An 18,771-nucleotide genomic window follows, 5' to 3' on the forward strand; every position below is an offset into this window, starting at 1 on the left:
TTGTGAGGAAATTATTATCTTCTCATAGTAATAGTTTTGCAAAGCCAGTGCTAAAGCTAATTCAAGCATTCCTGAGATAAGAAAATGGCAGGAAGAAGGCCTGTCATTCTGGTAAGGATTGGAATTTGTTTTCCATGGTGTTGATATATGGAAGTTGTAACTTTCATATGGTAATTGTTCATATCATGAGTATTATACACACAGAAAGCACATGCTACAACTGTGTAACAGAGAAATTAATGAATGTTTTCCTTTTCTTGCAGAACATCTATCCTTGGAATATCATTTGGGGCTGCGTTTCTCTTGCTTTCCTTCATTTTGTTTATCTGCTTTGCTGGACAACTTTTGGTAGGTATTCAAGGAAGTGTAATACAGCAGTTCATGGTTTGTTTTAAATAACATCATCTGGTTTTGCCAAATTCCTCTATCTTGTCAGAGTACCAGTTAAATGAGAAAGGATTGTGCTCTCAGGCTTCTGAGGACATTGTTTTGTACATGTTAACTTACCGTAAAATCATTTATCTGAAAAGCAGAAAATGCTGGTGCAGTGCTTGTCTCTACTGTACCTACACTGATATTCTCTTTCCCTCATGTGAAGCTGGATCCTCTGAGAGGTTTGAATTATTGTTTGATTTACTGTATTTTCAAAATTTTTTGTTATTGTTCTTACAGGAGGTGACTATGTATTTGTTTAAGTAGTTTATAAGACTGTTTTCTGAGTTTAGAGAATATCTTACAATAACAGTTTAATTTGGCGTTTAAAAATGTTACTGTAAAATTCTAATTTTGCCATTGTTTCAGGTGTTATTGTAATGCCTATCGGTGTACCAAATAATATGCTGAATTTGAGAATTTAATTTCATTCCATTCAAGATTAGGACAAACCTTTCAACATTTCACAATATAATTCAATAGTAGTATTTTCCTCCTTTCAGTTAATCTCAAACAGATCAAACAAACATCTAACTCCATCTAGAACAGGGTGTTTCAGGACTTGGAAGAAATGGAATGCAATTTGAATTTAACATGTAAGCCAGAGTAAAGTTATCTGTATAACTGTCCCCATTTATTTATCCTTATATTTTTCCACAATCTCCCATGGAAAAAAGCTGAAAGGAAGATCTTTTATAAAAAAGCAAAGCATGCACATGGGAAAAGCAATTACATCACCGGGCTTGTAATTAACCAGCACACGTCTTTTTAAGGAAGTGTAATTAATGTACATTTCAGTTATCTTTCCAATAAGGTAGAGATGCTGCCACTGCTCAGGAATTAATCTGAGTTATAATGCAACAATACTTTTAAATATTTTAAATTCTTGGAGTGAGGTTCTAGAGGTTCTACTACTTAAAAGCAAGAATTTGTTCTCATGTAATGGCATACTTGATTCCTGTTTGTTATTGACATAAGAATAAAATGATGGAGTCAGAGTACCATTGTTGAATAAGCAAATTTAAAAATATTTTTAAAATTCCTTGAAGGAAAGGCCAGCCTTTTTCCTGTAGGAAAAAAGAAGTTCTAATTAAATGGTATCAAATAATTCTGATACAGTGTTCTGGGACTTTTATTTGTAGTACAGCCTAGGAGGAATACAAACATCTTTTTCTGCATTTAAGTGAATGGCTAAGCAAATAGCCCAAGTCAGAGTTGAGGAGTCGTGCCACTTGAATATTATCTAACACCTACTTTCACTACTGTTCATCCTATATCTTGTGTATACTGTAAATACTTCTCAGAAAAGGAGACCTCTGTTATTGCACTTCTCTTGGCTCATAGAGATGTCATGTTCTAATCTAAATAGCTTGAAGAAGAGCTGTTTACGTCTATGTCTTTAGAAGTTCAGCAGCTCTAATGCAGAAGCTGCACTGCTAAGAAGCCTTTCAGCAACTAAGTTATGTTACTGTTGGTGCAGTGCTGTCTTTCCTTCACGAGCATGGACATAGTTCTGTAAGGTGGTGGATGAGAGGCAGCTAACAAAAAAGACAGTAGGTTTATTTTTCTCTTGTCCTCTTCCTAATATTTCTTCCTTCATGTCAAAACCCAAGTATTGTTTTGGAGCTTTAACTACAGTGACCCCCTATGATATGTTTTTGTAGCGTATCCATTGCAGTATCTGACCCATAGCTGTAAGATGCTCTTTCCAGAAGAAAAAGCCTGACATTCTTAGTGAACAAGGATCAATATCTAAGTTTTAACACTATGATGTCAGTGTTAACGGAAATCAAGCATTATTGTCCTAATCCTGATTGGGTTTTGTGGTGGTGGTGGTGGTGGTGGGTTTGGTTTGCTTTGCTTTTTTTACCAGTGCGGGGTTTTCCCTATTTTTCTTTGACTAAAGGGTGGGTACATTTTGGATTCCTTTGCAGAATGCATGCGATAAATGTGGATGTGCTTGTGAGTACACAGATTTGCATGTGATTATGGAGTTTTAAATCACCAAATCTCTCTTCTAAAAATGCAGAAAAAGAGAAATCATTTTTTGTGCCTGACTGACTCTAACAGGAGACCTGTGGTGAGTCAGCCTTGGCTATGGGCTAGATACCCACCCAGCTGCTCACTCACCTTCTCAGCAGGTTGGGGGAGGAAAATAGGAAGAGAAAGCTCATGGGTTGAGATGAAGGCAGGGAGATCACTTACCAATTACTGTCATAGACAAAGCAGACTCAACTTGTGGAAAAATACCTTAATATATTGCCAATTAAAATAGATTTGGATAATAAGAAACAAAAACATTAAAGGCTCAACATTCCTCCCTCTGTTCCCAAACTCAGCTTTGCTCCCTTGCTCCAGACTGCTCTACTTGTCCCCAGGCAGCACAGGTTGGGGTGGATTGTGATCAATACACAAACATTTCTCTGTGCTCCTCCTCCCCTTCACACTTTTGTCCTGCTCCAGTGTGAGGTCTCCACAGGCTGCAGTTCCTTCTGGAGCATCCACCTGCTCCAGCGTGGGTCATCCATGAGGTGCAGTGTGGACATTTGCTCCAGCATGGATTATGTTCTCCTCCTTCTCCTCCAGCCTTGTTCCCTCTGCTGCTTCTCTCTCTTTTTCTTCCCTCTTTCACTCTCTGCCCAACATTTGCTGCCCTTCCCTACCCAGGCTTTCCCAGAGGTGCCTGCTTGTGGCTGAGGGGGCACATCCATGCTCTGCAGTGAGGCTGATAGAGCCATCTGGAGCTGTCTGTGTCTGGCAGTGTGCAGCCCCGGCTGGTCCTCTCACCCCTGCAGGTCCCACCACCAGCCTGGGCACCTGCATCTGGCACATAAACTCGCAGTAGTACTCAAATATTTACATGACTGTTACGAGATTTATATAGTGGGACCTGTAGTGCTGGCAAAGACAGCAAAATCTAAGTTCAAGTTAGGACACCTGGCTGTCACTGCATTACATGTTTGTCTCAATACTTTGACACTTTGCCATCTCAGTCTCCTCTGATTACAAATGGCTGCCACCACCACAGAGTAAGTCACACAAAAAGCAACTCTGAACAAGTTCCTCTATGATTTTCATTTCATTAGTAAATAAAAAAAAAAAAGAGAAAAAAATCCAGACTGTAATTCTAAAATTACCAGCTCTTATGGAATTTAATTACAATATTGTAAGAAGAGATTTATGCTCAGTCTTTCACTCTAAGTTTATTATTAGCTGATTTTACTGTTCAGCAGCACTGCAACGCAGTTCAACTCAATCTGTTGTGAAGTGATATCAGCTGTTAAGTAAGAATAGGAATGTTTCCCTGAAATGATGAGGCAGAGTATTTTTGCAAATAAGAAGGTTAGAGACTTCCAGAGCCTGCCACTGTGACTTGTCACCCCCTCCGGTCTTGGGTAAGCAGGTTGAGGTCAGGGACGGCTGACACTTCTTATAAAAACAGTTGATAATCATAGTATTCAGTTAAATCTCCAGAATATGAGTATTTTTGGTCTTAAAGATCCTGTTTGGCTTATACTTTCATATTGTAAATGCAGGCTATTCTGGTTTTATTAATTTTTACAATTTTCTTTCAATTTTCCTTGAGGGATTTCCTTCCCAAATTACATGCAGATAGAGAGCGTCCTTTAGCTCATATATTTTCTGTGCCTCTTACTTATCTTCTTGAAGTAATGACGAGTTCATAGAGTTAGTGTGAAATGCCTCAGACCTGGTAGCTGTTAGATGTGTTTTACCTCCTGATGTGAATGCCAGGAAGCAGAGGTCTGGTTACCTAAATGACACATTGGAAGATGTGATGCAGTCAATAGAAAAAACCCCACAGTAAGCACGTAAAGGAAGGATCTCTGTGGTAACTGAGTAGTCAGCTGAAGAATTATTAGTCTCAAGCAGATGTTCTTTGTGCACTGAGTCAACTACTGTCTCAAAAATTTCTTTGCATTACCTGGGGCACGTGTGCACTTAATGGATACCCTTATGTGTTGAGCATGGCATCATATGGCATGGAATATCCCTAGGGTCAGATGGGGTCAGCTATCCCAGCTGTGATCCTCCTTGTCCACTCCCAGCCATCCCACTGGCTGGGATGAGAAGCAGAAAAGGTCTTGGCTCTGTGTGAGCACTGCTTAAGAATAACAAAACCATCTCTGTATCATCAACGCTGTTTTCAGCACAAATCCAAAACACAGCCCCATACTAGTTGCTATGTAGAAAATTAAGCCTATCCCAGCTGAAACCAGGACACCATTCAAGATAGTTAAAAGCTCTGCAAGGACAGGAGTATCAGCACCAGCACTGCTTAGGAGTTATTTTTGACACGGAGTGTTACCTCAGATGTGAATGGCTCTCTTAATGCACACTGAAGCCCTTCTGTTTCATCAATGGTAAGACTCTCTTTGTAAATTAAGATTAAATCAGGAATGGATGAAGGCAAGAAGGACCCAGAGAGGCACTTTGGCACCTACAGCAGGGTTCATCAAAGAGGCTCATCAAACCTCAAAGTCATTCTGTTGAGTCTCTAGCAGGGAAGCTGAAAATGGCAAATCTGTGATCACTGAGTTAGGTACTGTGTTCAGACTTCAGGAACTGTTGGAAATGTACTGATTTCAGTAATAAAAATCTTCTTTCTTACTCTTTCTTGAGGTATATGTCTGTGACATACTATGTGATGGTGACCAGCTGAAAAAATTGCCTTGCCTGGTGAAAAACCCTAACTGTCTTATGTCTGTTGTATCAGTAACTTATATTTTTATATTATTGATGAGTGAGACTATCTTGATTTTGTTAAAAATCTGGCAATGCTTCCTTTTAGTGACTTTGCCCAATATAAGTTTGCTCATGACCTCCAAACAAAGAGATACCTGAGTGTGCTTCCTCATATCGACAGTCTAGTATGCAGACAATTTTCCCTACAGTTAATTAATAAGGACAAAAGCAGACAGCATGCAGACTGTTTTGAAGGTTTTTTTACATGTATTACCTGAGAGGTGATACCCATGATGTGTAAATTACTGCAGTATGGTCACAGAACAGGGCTCCTGTTGTGTGAGGTGGTTTTTGAGTGGCAGTGTCTTACTTGGAGATCAAGACTTGGTCAATGTAGAATGTAGCAATCAGAACCCCTCCTCCTAGCTCAACGCCCTGAGCACTGCTCTTTAAAAAGTCGCTCAGGTTTGCTCTTTCTCAAAGTCAGTGGCTCTTTATTATTTCATGTGAAATAGAAAAACTTTGATGGGAGAGACTGAGAATGTCTTACCTTAAAATAGCGTATAACACAGCGACGTGCATTTTCTTAAAAGAGGAAAGCAGCACAGGGAGTACCAGGACTGAACTCAGAGTGCCTGAGGGCATGATTATACAGCTCACTGCCGTGCTCCTTCCTTTGAATGAGATGACTGAAGTGAAGCACATGGCCATTTTAACATGACCCTTCGTGAAGGATAATGAATGCTGCAAAATATGGTGAAATTAGGAATGCGATACTGACTTTATTTTTTCCAATTATTTCTTTATTCAGGATTCTAAATTTTGTCAATCCGGTTGTATGCAATATAAGTTGAACAAACTCTTCACTTGGATGCATTTTGTATCATTCAAAATCCCTGGCTTAGCTTTACAGGTGCTGCCATGGAGTTAAAAAAAAAATTGGTGTTATGGTACTCAATTTTGAAGTACTTCAGTCCTTTTTATCAATAATAAGACCGTTCAAAAGTATGTAAACTACAAGCTTGTGTGTCTGTATAAAAATCACCCTTCTCCAAGCTTAGGTCATTGTTATCTCTGTCAGCCAGCCAGCTGGTTCTTTGGATTTGAGCTTTGGTGTCTTCTTCAAGTCTGAGTGAAAACGAGCATGTGACAAAATCTGAATGTTGGGGTTTTTTTGCGGTTCTGAATTTCATTCTTTGTAACATCAGTATTGGTAAAATATCATTGCACTTGAATGCAAAATGTAAAAAATAATAGAACTATGGAAAATGTGATTCACTGGCTTTCTGTAAATAAAGAGATCTTCAGTGAAGATGTTCCAACCTGTACAAGTGTGTGAAAGAGAAGTGTCACAGCTCTTGTGGCACTGTCTTTCATCTACAGCACAGCTGTCACAATTAATTCTCGCACCAGTTCCTTGATCTTGCTCAGAAACACAGCATTCATTTTGTTAAATGCTGAAGTAGGTTTTTCCATGTGGAAAGACAACACAGGATACATTTTAATAACCTGAATATTCAAAATAAGTTATTACTCACTATCATGCTGAGCTGTCATATCACATTTAACATCATCAGATGAAAAGGTAATATATTAGTCACCTTTCATACTACAAATACTTATTATTTCTAGCTGGTAAATGATGAACTCTGAACTATATTCTGCCAGCTCTGCTTAGAATAAACACAGAAGCTAGTGCTACTGAGATCTGAATCCTTAGCCTTCTTCCATGCTTTTTAGAAATGATTGCTTTCTTCTTTTAATTTTATTCTTCATTTTCTTAAGAAAATTACAAATGAGACATAACATTTGCTGGAAAAATTGTTTGACATAAGCTAATGAATCAGCAAAATAAACTTGCATAGTTGTCCCAGTGCTGTTAAATGATCACCCACTGCTCTAGTTCTGCTTCCAGGAGTTCCCTAAAGTTTCAGCAGGAGTAGACTGCTGCAGTGCTACTATATATGGACAGGATTCAGACAGCTCAAAAGTGAAATGAAGTTCAGCAAATCTGCTAATTCACATTGAGAATAACTGATCAACAGTGTATTTCATGTTTTCATGTCACACATTTGTCACAAATTTTCCTTTCAGGAGCCTCACTGGCTTAACCTATGTAGGCTGCTCTGTCTGCCGTTAGAGACACCTGTCGTCTGTTTAATAAACCAGGTGGGCATGACAGATGTACCAAATAAACAGCGGTCCTTCCCTTCCAGAACTGAGAGCTGTGCATTAAATGGCCTGTCAAAGCAATACATCACTGAGTTCTGGTGTGCCTCTGTTTTAAAAGGGGAAATAATTATCTACAACTTAATTTTTAGAAGTCGCAGTCTAACAACACACACATTTTTCTTCAGGTTGGAGCCAGCAATATCTGTAATTTTATCAATAGCAGCTAGAAGAATAGAATCTCTTTACTTATTATTCACACTGGCTGAATAATATACTGTTTATTGAAATTTATTTTATTTTCCAGAACTTTTTTAGTCACAAATGTGCCCAGAGATCACAATTATTTATTTTTAATGGAAGCAGAAAAATAGCTTTTGTAAGATATGTAGAAAATCAGTCCAATTAGTTTATCCTTGCTAAAATATGTCTGGTGATATTGATCAACAATCTTGCAAACAAAGGAAATTTTCAATTATTGCAAGGAAATTTGGTACATAAGTCTCTTCAAAAGTGTACAGGTACTCGGAAAAGAACAAAGCAGTCCTCAGCAATAAATGCAGTTCTCAGCATGGACATTGCTAAATAATCTCAGCAATTTTGTACTGTAATTTTGTCAATGATTACCTGAAAAGAAAAAAAAAAAAGAAGAAAATTCAAATTTAACAGTCGGAAATGGTGATTTTAAAGCAGAGAAGTCTGAGAAGTCCTCATCATTTGCTACCAACATTCATGTAGTTAGATTTTGGGATTCAACAGATATATTCTTTGTGAAATTTTATCTTCAGAATTAACATAATACAAGTTGTTCATTTGTGCAGAGGAAGCCATCAATGTATGTTGCTTAGCACTAGAAAAACACGAAAGTAGCTTCTTTTATAACATTCTTTTGCATCTGTTACTGAGACATGTTTTTTAAAGTTCTGAAAATGGGATCTGCTAGAAGTTTTTTTAATCCAATGGAGATCAAAATCCAGGGAAGTGCTCCTTCCAGGTCCGCTGGAGCCCAATTTGATGGAAATTTGACCCAGAGGATTCTCCTGTCCCACTCTTTATCGATGGGAGGCTGTCAGTACCGTATCCCAAGTACAACCAGGAGTGAGGCTGAGCTCGTATTCCCACTAGGCCCACAGGTATATACCCTACACGCAGAATCAACCACACAGATAGATGGAGATGGAGCCACTCTTTTACCACACCCACATAAAAGCAAGCAGCAGCCACCTAAATAGGAACACAGATGGCCTAGTTCCTCCTTTCTGGCTGATCAGGACTGAAGTTTGCTACTAGAATATATGCAAACCCTAACTGTTGTCACCCACAGGCACAGGTGCTTGTGGGTCACTCAGTGTGGACCTCAATTCCATACAATATCTACGCCCAGCCATTTACACATTGACTGGCCCAAACCTTGGGTCTCTGCAAAAGAAGAAAGCCTGCTTACCAGCCAGTCCAGCTTGAAGTTTACTAATGGTTACGCACTCACCCTGTGGGTCTCCCCAGGGACTGGTCTGAGATTTGTCTGGCACCCAGGCATCCCGTTGTGAGATACGCAGTCTCTCTCCAGTGGCTGGCACCTGTCCTGTGCTACTTGCCTTCTAGTCTAGCATGAAGCTTGCTAGCATTTGCACACATACAGGCTCAAAGTACTGCATAAGACGGTTAGGGAGAGGAATTAACAAGAATATGCAACAGGTTCATTTAGACAAGTATTTACATGCAGTCAATTCCTTTCATGCCCTCTCTTCTCTATTACTTTCGTTTTTTCCTCCCTGATCCACATTTATCCCTCCTTTTCCTCTCCTGCGCCCTATCCCCTGAACATCCTGTCAGTTTTCCACATACCCACAATTCCATTAAAACATGCCATAGTATTTTACACAATCCCAAGTCTTCTGTGCTCCATTGCAAAATTATCTGTCCCATGCCATTGTACTATCCTTTCAGGCAGTATTTACCCCTAATCTGCAGGGCATCCTGAAAAGGAAACTTCATTTGTTAAGGTTTCTTGGTAGGTTTCCCATCAGAAACCACCGCTGAAGCATTCTTCTTCAAGGATCATAGGAGCAGTGGATTCAGTGGCCTCTGTTCTTCATTGATTCATTCACTTTCTTCAGCCATCTGTCATTGTCCTTTCAATCTTCACCAAATCTTAGTGTTTAATTTGATTAGCCTTTAGTCAGGTAGCCTAAACCCAGTAAAATTCATAATAAAATGTATCTGGTTTAAGCCAGATAATTTATTTTTGTCATTAGCTTCTTTTCTTGGAATTTTTTTATCCTAAACACTTCCCTTGAAAAGTATAGCTACCTGTAACTTAATTCAGAAAGAACCCCGTATACTGCGTTATCGATATAATTTCTTATCCACTTATTCCTCATACTTTCTCAGTGTTCCTGCCTAGTCTTGTTCCTAAGCCAACTTCTATTGTAGCTACTTCGCAACTTCCAAGAAAATCACAGAATAACGTAATGAAGTTGTAGTAAAGCTCCAGGTATGCTATAACAGAGGCAAAGAGTAATTTAAGGTATGATTTCATTAGTTTTAATTTGCCATAAATCCATGCTCCCTGACTCATTAGGTTTTAGGCAGACTAGACAGATAACTGAATGATTCATTTTCAACACAGATCCATTCCCTGCATCCAGTTGAACAATCCCCTTCTGCAGCAACAGTAGAAATCTAGGCTGTGTGCTTTTTACATTATTAGAGAGGCAGGGATGAGGCGTGGATCCAAATTATCTATTGCTATGTACTTAGGTGTGAAGAACAAGCATTGGAATTTCAAAAAGGTATTTGAGCGGGACTTTCTTGCTCAAAAATACAGGTCCCTTGAGTTTATATGTTGTGCATGGGTTTTTAAATAGGGGTAGGAGTAATGTGTATATAAAGCTCCCTCTTCTTTTCATTTTCTTTGTCCATCCTTAAGATTCTGATTATTTTTTTTACATTCCTGAAACGGACTGAATCTGTCCAATCCAATATGCAAAACTCCCTGCTATAAAAGGAAACTATGTTTTAAAAAGTTCTAGATATACAGTGGACTTGTATGTGATTAGGAAGGAAATAGTTACATGTAGTATGACAAAGACTTTCATGGAAACTACATCATGTATGTTGGGTCATAGTGCAATTTAGCCTGACGTGCCATAGCTATTGAACTAATAGACAAGTGCTGCACATTAAGCCTTATGTTTGGTAGTTTTTAGTGCTTGAATTCTCAAAGTCTTTTTTTGCTGTTATCTCTGCCGATTGCTGTGGCTGGGGTGAAAACAATGTATAAAGTGATCTCTGGTAATATTAAGTAAACAGAGGAAATAAGCTGATAGAAAGCGAATACTTTTGTGGGATTGTCATGTTCCTTGGTTTCAGTGTAGTTGAATTTGACACTTGGAAAGGGCACAAGATGCTTCTAGGCAACCTTTATCTCCTCATTGCTGAAGTTTTGAGAAAATGAATATTTATTGGAAGTGCCACAAATTGTTGTTTATTCTGCCTGAGCATCTTGTGCCTCTGGGCACTGTGCATTTAAGAAAGGAGACTATTGCAGAGTGTTCTTGGAAGCAGGTTAAATTAGTCAGAGGCTTTTATTTTTGCCATTGTATAAGAAAAACGTTCTATGCACTAAATACTCTTTGTGTCAAATTGTAAGTCCAATTGTTGTATGAAATGCTTATTTGTGTTCTGGGGAGTTTAAAGGAAGGTTGTTTTACTTTGCTGAGTTACCTTTCACTTGAAATTAATTATAACACAGATCTCCAAACAAATAAAAAAAAAAACCAGATACCCCACTATTTTGTAGACTGCCAAGGCCATGTCTATATATACAGACTTTATAGTGAGGAGACCTGTATGTCTCTGTCAAAGACCGTGCAGAGTCTTATTTACATCTTGAAGTTTCTTGAGACTACTAAATAGTTCTCCTTCAATTGAGGAAGGGGAGGTCAGTTTGTTTTCCTGGGTTTTTCTACTGGCATTAGAGGTAATGACACTGCTGTCAACTCTGCATTTGCTATTATTAGTAATATATATAAAATGTGTAATAAGGTACTTGCAAATCATAATCATTTGAAAGAATGTATATTATGATAGATATTTCAACTATATTTGCATTTAGTTTCATGTATAATCATGATCTGTAATTCTACTGAGAATATAATAGTTGAATACTTCTGTACAATGTTTCAGGATTAATGCTGCCCTCAGTCTTAAGCCTTTTATTTCTACCCTTGTTTATAGTAATTGATATACTAAACTTATTTTTTTTTTCTCTTTTTTTAAACTCTTTGCACTTAGCAATGTAGCAAGAAAGCATCAGCTTCACTGTTGTGGATCCTGAAATCATCTGGAATAATTGCAAACCGTCCTTGGCCACGGATCACTCTTACACTGACAACCACTGCTATAATATTAATTATGGCTGTATTCAACATGGTAAGGGAAAAAGGGGTATTTTTTTCTGGTTTTGTATTCTTTTAAGATTTTGTTGTTGTTGTTCATTGGTGGTTTAGATGTTGAATTTATGTCCCATAGCTGTGCCAGGAGTCTACATGGTAATGATGACCACAGACTGAAACGTAAAGCAGAGCAACAGAAAATATACTGTATAGTGGGAACCTCTGCAAACAGAATGCGCAGCAAGAGCTTGTATCTTAGCTAAGTTTATTAAGAAAAATGTCCTTTATAAGGAATAGAAGATAGTTAAATCCCAGGTTTAAATTGTTCAAACCCCTTACTCATCTGTTCATTACTTAGAAAAACAGTATTGCTCAGAAAATGAAGTCTCTCTTCACAGGATGTGTGAAAGCCTTTGTGCAAAACAAATTAAGATTTATTCAGATCTGTGAAGCTGCTGTGCTGATCCCAAAATGATCATAATGCATACATTATTTAATTTCATGTGTTTCTGATTTTTGAAAAGGAAAAAAAATCACAGTTACATCAAAAGTTCAAAAGTACTGAACTACAAGCTTGTTAGGGTTTACCCCTACTTTAGGTGTTTCAAACCATAGTTTTCTTTTATCTCCTAATAGGGAAAATCCTTATAATTCTATTATTCTTTTGTAGCTACAGCTAATACAGAGTAGATCTGTTATTAGTCTGCATAAAACCTGAATCTTAATGTCCTCATTTACTCTGAAGGATGTTGTCTGTAATGGGATGAGCAGTATATGGCATCAAAAACTTCCTTTTTTTGCCCTGTGGACTAAGCTTGATTTATTTATTCATAAATCCACAAAAGTGTTTCAGCTCAGTTCTGTATCTGCAAAATGAGAACTTTAATATTTATTTAGGTAATGTTTTCACTACAACATTAATGCATAGATGTTAGTCACATTTCAAGTGAGTGAGATTTGCACTTCAGTGCTTTTAAAATTGTAGCTCGAGCACTTCCTTGAGCTGCTGGTCCTTTTTTCACTTGAGGTTCATAAAGGACTCTAAAGATTGATAACACCTACACTGCTTTATTTTGTTTTCCCACAACATTTCAGGGGACCCTTAGTCAATCATTTGTCACAGTAAGTACTAAACTTGTCAGAATGATACAATGATGTAAATGTGGGCTTTTAAATGTGAACACTTGAACTTTCTGGTAGAACCCTCTCCTGATCCTAGTCTCATTTTTGTTGGTTTTCTTTTCTGGGAAGTAGATACTTTCCTTTCTTTCTTCTGTTTTTTTGGGTTTGTTTTTTAAGAGAGAAAATAGACTCAAAACCAATTCCATCCTCAAGCATTTAAAATTTAGCTAATTGAATTTGGTGTTAAAGGCTGGTAGAGGAAAATCTCAAAGAAGCAGTGACTGGAAAAATGAGAAAATAAGATCACTTTCTATCAGTGATTGCAGTTAGCAGTGAGAATATATTACTCTGAAAAGCTGCTGATTCTCCATCACTTCTTGTCGTCAGCTGAAGACTAATTATATGCTTTCATGAATGACAACCTTTAGCCAAACAAAAGCTGTTTGGCATACTCTAGGAAACAATCCAGGAGGAGTACTTTGTAAAACGCAGGTCAGATTACACTTTCTTTTACTTTGAACTCTATAAATATATATAAGAAAAAATGAAAGTGTAATTTGAGTTATGAAACCATATGGTTATTTATTACGTTTTAAAGTATAAAAGAAGATATGGTCAGCAACTGTTTATTCCTTGGACTCAAGTTCTAGTATTGTGTACAGCCTACTTCAGATTTGGCCTTTAACTGGTAGAAGTTGTTTTAGGAAAAAACAAGTTGTTCAGTACACCATTATTAGAAAAAAAAATTTGGTTCAAGTCCATTTTTATGTGGACTGAATGCTACAGTAAAACTTAATAGTCCATACTTTAAAAGTCTTTGTGCCTTATCAGTAATGACTGCAGTATTACAAATAATCATGTTCCATGATATTCATGAGATGATAATTTTAAGTACAATTCCCACCTTGAAACTAAACCTTAATAGTTTGACTAGCAAAAATGACTTTAAATGTAATTGTGAAATTTGCATTTCCTTAATATTAATAGCAAATTGTGGGAGAGACTCTGAAGTATCATTATTATATCTCCAAGCAACATGTACTTAATAGCAGAGTCCATTAACTGCATTTATTTCCATGAACTCTTTCAGTAGAAAAAGGCAAAATGTATCCATTAAGATTTAATGGAGATAAAAAGCGTCTAACCATCCCACACCTAATAAATCATAATTAAGACCAAAATGTCAAATAAAACTCAGTCTTTATGGTCAAGGAACATTAGAAAAGAGTGGGGGTGCAATTTTGTTTCAAATTAGCTGTTTCAGCAGACATCTGAAACCCAGACTTCACGTTGGAGAGGTACATAGTCATGATCAGTGGAGGTAAGTTTAAAAAATTGTCTAATGTGACATAAGCATCAAATGCTTCTTAGCTGAAGGGAGAATGTGACTAATGCTGCTTCCATTGAGCGTTGCGTCTGGTGCCGTATGTACAGCAGGGCAGCAATCAGCGTCTGAGGAAGGCTGTTTTTCCAAAGCTGACCTGCATTAATGAGAACAGGAAAAAGTATATTGCAGGGAACAATCCAGACATCTCAGAGATGGAAGGACTGCATGACCAAGAAGGGTTGACTCAGGGAAGCTGAATGAATGACTGTATGTGATGCATCATATGATTGTGCCTCACCATCCACTGGGATTCATGTGATGTCAGTGACAGTGGCATGATGAAAGAGCCCTGGAATAGCTCTTTGTTTCAATGACTTCTGCATCAAATGCGTAAATGGCTCTTGGCACAGCAGCAGGATCTCGGGGCTATACTGTCCCAGAAGGTGCCCTGACTACCAGCTTTCAGTGTCAGGCTGTTTCTTACTTTCCCGCTTTTGTCCAGTGAATTTTGAACACATGGAATATGTCCTTTGAAAGAACATGTCTTTAGAAACGTGAAGACTGACAGAGGTTTGAGTATTTCTGCTCCATTGTTTAATGTATGTCTGTGAGCATGCCTTAAATTACACAAGTATTGGCCCCATATTGCACTCCCTCTAGTCATGGCTGATCTGGCTAATGACGCATAATTAAGCAAACCTGATTCCATTTTCATAGTAGAAAGTTGGTTTATTTAATATACCTTCCTTTTAGTGCAGCTAACTCTGTTAAAACATTTGTTGACATTGCTCTCTCTTTAACAGGCAATCTCTTTGGCAGATACACTGTCCCTAGAACAACTAGCACATTGAACACCCTATTTTGGCAGGTTCCTAATGCATTTCTTTTAAGAAGAGATTTACACTGCCTAGAGCTCAACGTGGAAGGAGAAAGGACATCTGCAGCCACGTCATTTAAGTGGTACATTCAGGGCGCCATTACAAACCCTATTTCAGAATAGAGATAGAATTTAAGAAATGTACTAAAATCATTATCAGTCTAGATATGCTGCCCTAGCAGAGATGCACAGGTGAGTTAGCAAGTAGTTGGCACGAACCATCCTAAAATAATGTTTACGGCAGTTCTGGTGTCTTTCAAGTGCATGGGGAAGAGTGAGCTGTGCTGTCACATAGAATCATAGAATTGTAGGGGTTGGAAGGGACCTCGAGAGATCATCGGGTCCAACCCCCCTGCCAAAGCAGCTCCCTAGGACAGATCACTCAGATAGGCGTCCAGGCGGGTCTTGAATATCTCCAGAGAAGGAGACTCCACCACCTCCCTGGGCAGCCTGTCCCAGGGCTCTGTCACCCTCACTGGGAAAAAGTTCTTCCGCATGTTGGTGCGGAACTTCCTGTGCTCCAACTTGCAGCCATTGCCCCTTGTCCTGTCTCCACATGATTGTTTGCTCCATAATGCAGTAAGATGAACCCACATAAGTGACCAACGCTCCATATCTGTGGCCATGATGGTATCTGAGGCTGTAAAAGCCCAGCAGGCTCCTCATCTCTTCCAAAATGCTGCTGGGAGCTTTGAACAAGGCATTTACTTGACACTGTACATTGCCTCTTCAGGGAGGCTGGGACTTGAACACATGGGGACACAGTGGTTGTTAGGTATTTTCACTTGGCACAAAAGCTTCTATAAAAAATGGAGTTAAATTATTGAGCAGCTTGGGTTTGGTAAGTTTTACTTTTAACAAGAGACATACCACAGGCCACCAAATAATATAGATGCTTGAGCACTAGGAAGCTAAGAAGTCTTATACAAACCCAGAGACAACATGCTCTAAAAATCATAACCAGTGCAGTGCAGTACTCTCTGGATCTTCATGATCCTTCCAAACTTATCGATGTCTAAGCATCACTTCCTGTTAATTCAAAAATGTTTAAAAGTCGAGGTAGGTACTTAGCGTTCCAGACTCTCCTTAAACTTCTGCTTGTGAAGATAAGAACTGATACCAGAATTTGTAATTCTCCATATTATTCTTGGGTTATGTGTGTGAGGATCTGGAGATAAATTCCTGATGCAGCTGTCAGACCAACTAGCATTTTGTAAATGAAGCAGTGCTATGCATTTTGAGAAGAAAGTCCTCCTAAAGTTCTCCTAAACCACCAGGATATTTGGAGAGTTGGTAGAAAAATTAAAAATGAGCAAGAGGAGTCCTTTGAGTTTGACTTAGTGCTTCAAACAATGGAGCAATACCAAACAAAAGCATCATTTCTTAATTTTTTTTTTAAACAAAATACAAATTCTCTATTTAAACCTGCTAGCAGACTTGTGTGCTTCTGTCATACTTTACACTCTTCTTAACTTTTTCTGAACAATAGACTAGGGCACAAACATGACCAACTATGTTTACAACATCACTGTAAAAACTGTAGACAATTGTATGATGAGGAGGTTGCATAGCTCATCTGGAACAGCAGAAAATGAATTTAAAATATAGTTGTGTGTTCATATCAGGTAAGGAAGTAGTGGGGAGAGAGAGGGACTGTGACAAAGATGGGTTTTATACTTTTCTTTATAGATGTCACATGTCCATTTCCAGTGTAATTTTGTAAATAAGGAAAACAATGATGGGATCAAATTAAGTGAAAGGTGTAAATTCAGTTGAGCTGCATTTTTGGATAGCATTCCAGACCTATCTTTTTGCAGCTTCTGTGTTTCCACTGATTAAGCACATCTCTGCTGTGGAACTGCTGTTCCTGGAGTACCTGCTTCCTAAAGAGCTTACCTCTAGGTAAGTCTTGTGGAGTGCCAAAGCACACTTCTTAATGTTGTAGAGGGTGGCCTCTGTCTTCTTTTTTCACAAAATTTGTAGTGGTCTTTGTCTTTACAAATGGCTGCTGCATGACATTGTGTTGCCACAAGTTGATGACCATAGTTGAACTACTTGTGTGGCACTTGAATCAATTAATTACTGCCTTTGACTTTATAATTCAGTAGTTCAACGGAGGACTATTTGCCAGCTTTTGCCTTCCTGCCCACTTGTCATGGGTTCAGCCCATTAGCTGTGTAACTATTAAAACTTTACACGTTTTATTATTAGTCTATAATTGTTCAATTATGGACAAGTGTGCATTTGATTAGTGTGCTGTCACCTTTCCTTCTTCTCAGTAGGAGGCCATTTTGTGCACATTGATGTGGAAATCAGCCAGACAGCTTGTTTAGGGTGGTGAGATACAATCCATTTGACTTGGGTCCCTTGTGAAGTATTAGTTCAGGTTCCATGTGGATTGTACAGAATGGTTGAAAGTACCTTGGTGAGAAAGTTGGCTTTGTTTTTAATAGGATCTCAACTAGTGTAGTCTTGTGCAGGTTCTTAGTCAGGTGACGAGAGAGATGCACAAACTTGTTTATCCCATGTTGGGGCAGTGGGGAGGCTCTGCCACCACCTGGTTCCTATTGAAAAAAATAGCTCACAGCAGGTATTTGCATCATGTGAGGCAAAAAACTCACAACTTCAGATTGCAGATTGTACGAACACAAGAGAAGAAAAAGCTGTTTGAATATATGAAGTTAAAATGAGAATTTAATGCTAGTGTGCTCAGATGTTCCCTGGCAAACATTGGTATTCATAAAAAATACCGCTTTCATTTGAGTCATTTGAGTAGGTGTGACTGCTTAGGACTGAGCTGTCTCTTACAAAAAAATACTATGTTGAAGAACAATATATATCTCCAAAGCGTGATAACAGCTGTAGATAACTGATGGGAGACAAGAAAGAGAAGTACAAACACATCATTCAGAAATAAGTGTTGTTTGGCTTATGGGAGATGACAACATTTCCATATCCTTTTTTTTCCCTTTTCTATGTTTATTTATATGTTCATAGATACACCACATTTCATATAGCATTCTGTGTATACAGGTAACTTTTTAGGTACAAATATCAAAACCAAAACCAAAAGGCTTTAACAGAAATGAATGCACATATATATTTAGTATATATGTATATATAACGTAATTGTGTTTGAGTTCTTCATGGTATAGCATATAACCTGTTGCTCTGTGGATTCTGAAACTAAACGCAGTTATTTCATATTTGCAAAAAAAGTAAATGCACTGGCACTTGTTCCTGTTCAAGAGGAAGTCCATCATCACCTGGGGTAAACAGAAACATTCCTAGGGAGCTGCACATGTGCACCCACATCTCGTTCCAGGAGAGGTGTGCAAGAATGCTCCCAGAAGAGGATTTGTGTGCATTTAACCCACACATCCTGTGAGAAGGGGTGGATATGCATATAGCTTTTTATGCATGATTAGAGCTCTCGGAGATCAATTACTGTAGGTGTTTATTAACATTTTGTAGCATCTGGTATTGTGATTTACCTTTAGTAATACTGATACTGTTCCTGAATATATAGTTCACTGGTTGCTAGTTAGTTATATGTGGTTGTACATAAACAGTCTGAGGAACATGATAGTAAAGGAAAACAGTCTGTGGTGGTTTGACCCAGGCTGGAGGCCAGATGCCCACCAAAGCCGCTCTATCACTCCCCTTTTCAACTGGACAGGGAAGAAAACAACTACTGAGAGGCTTAGGAGTTGAGATAAGCACAGGGAGAGATCATTCTGCAA

General features: G+C 38.3%; 1 protein-coding gene across 1 annotated transcript in view; it reads left to right on the forward strand.

The window, feature by feature from the left end:
- The window catches only part of ADCY2 (adenylate cyclase 2), a gene marked incomplete at both ends in the record, with an annotated part of 216,402 nt that overhangs the window by 162,506 nt on the left and 35,125 nt on the right, over positions 1-18,771 (forward strand). The window contains 2 exons of the mRNA XM_084279914.1: positions 264-348; positions 11,602-11,739. Coding sequence (XP_084136040.1) covers positions 264-348; positions 11,602-11,739 — 223 coding nt within the window. The remainder of the gene's footprint in view (positions 1-263; positions 349-11,601; positions 11,740-18,771) is intronic.

Source organism: Gallinula chloropus, assembly GCF_964237585.1.
Source record: "Gallinula chloropus genome assembly, chromosome: 2".
NCBI classification, from domain to species: domain Eukaryota; kingdom Metazoa; phylum Chordata; class Aves; order Gruiformes; family Rallidae; genus Gallinula; species Gallinula chloropus.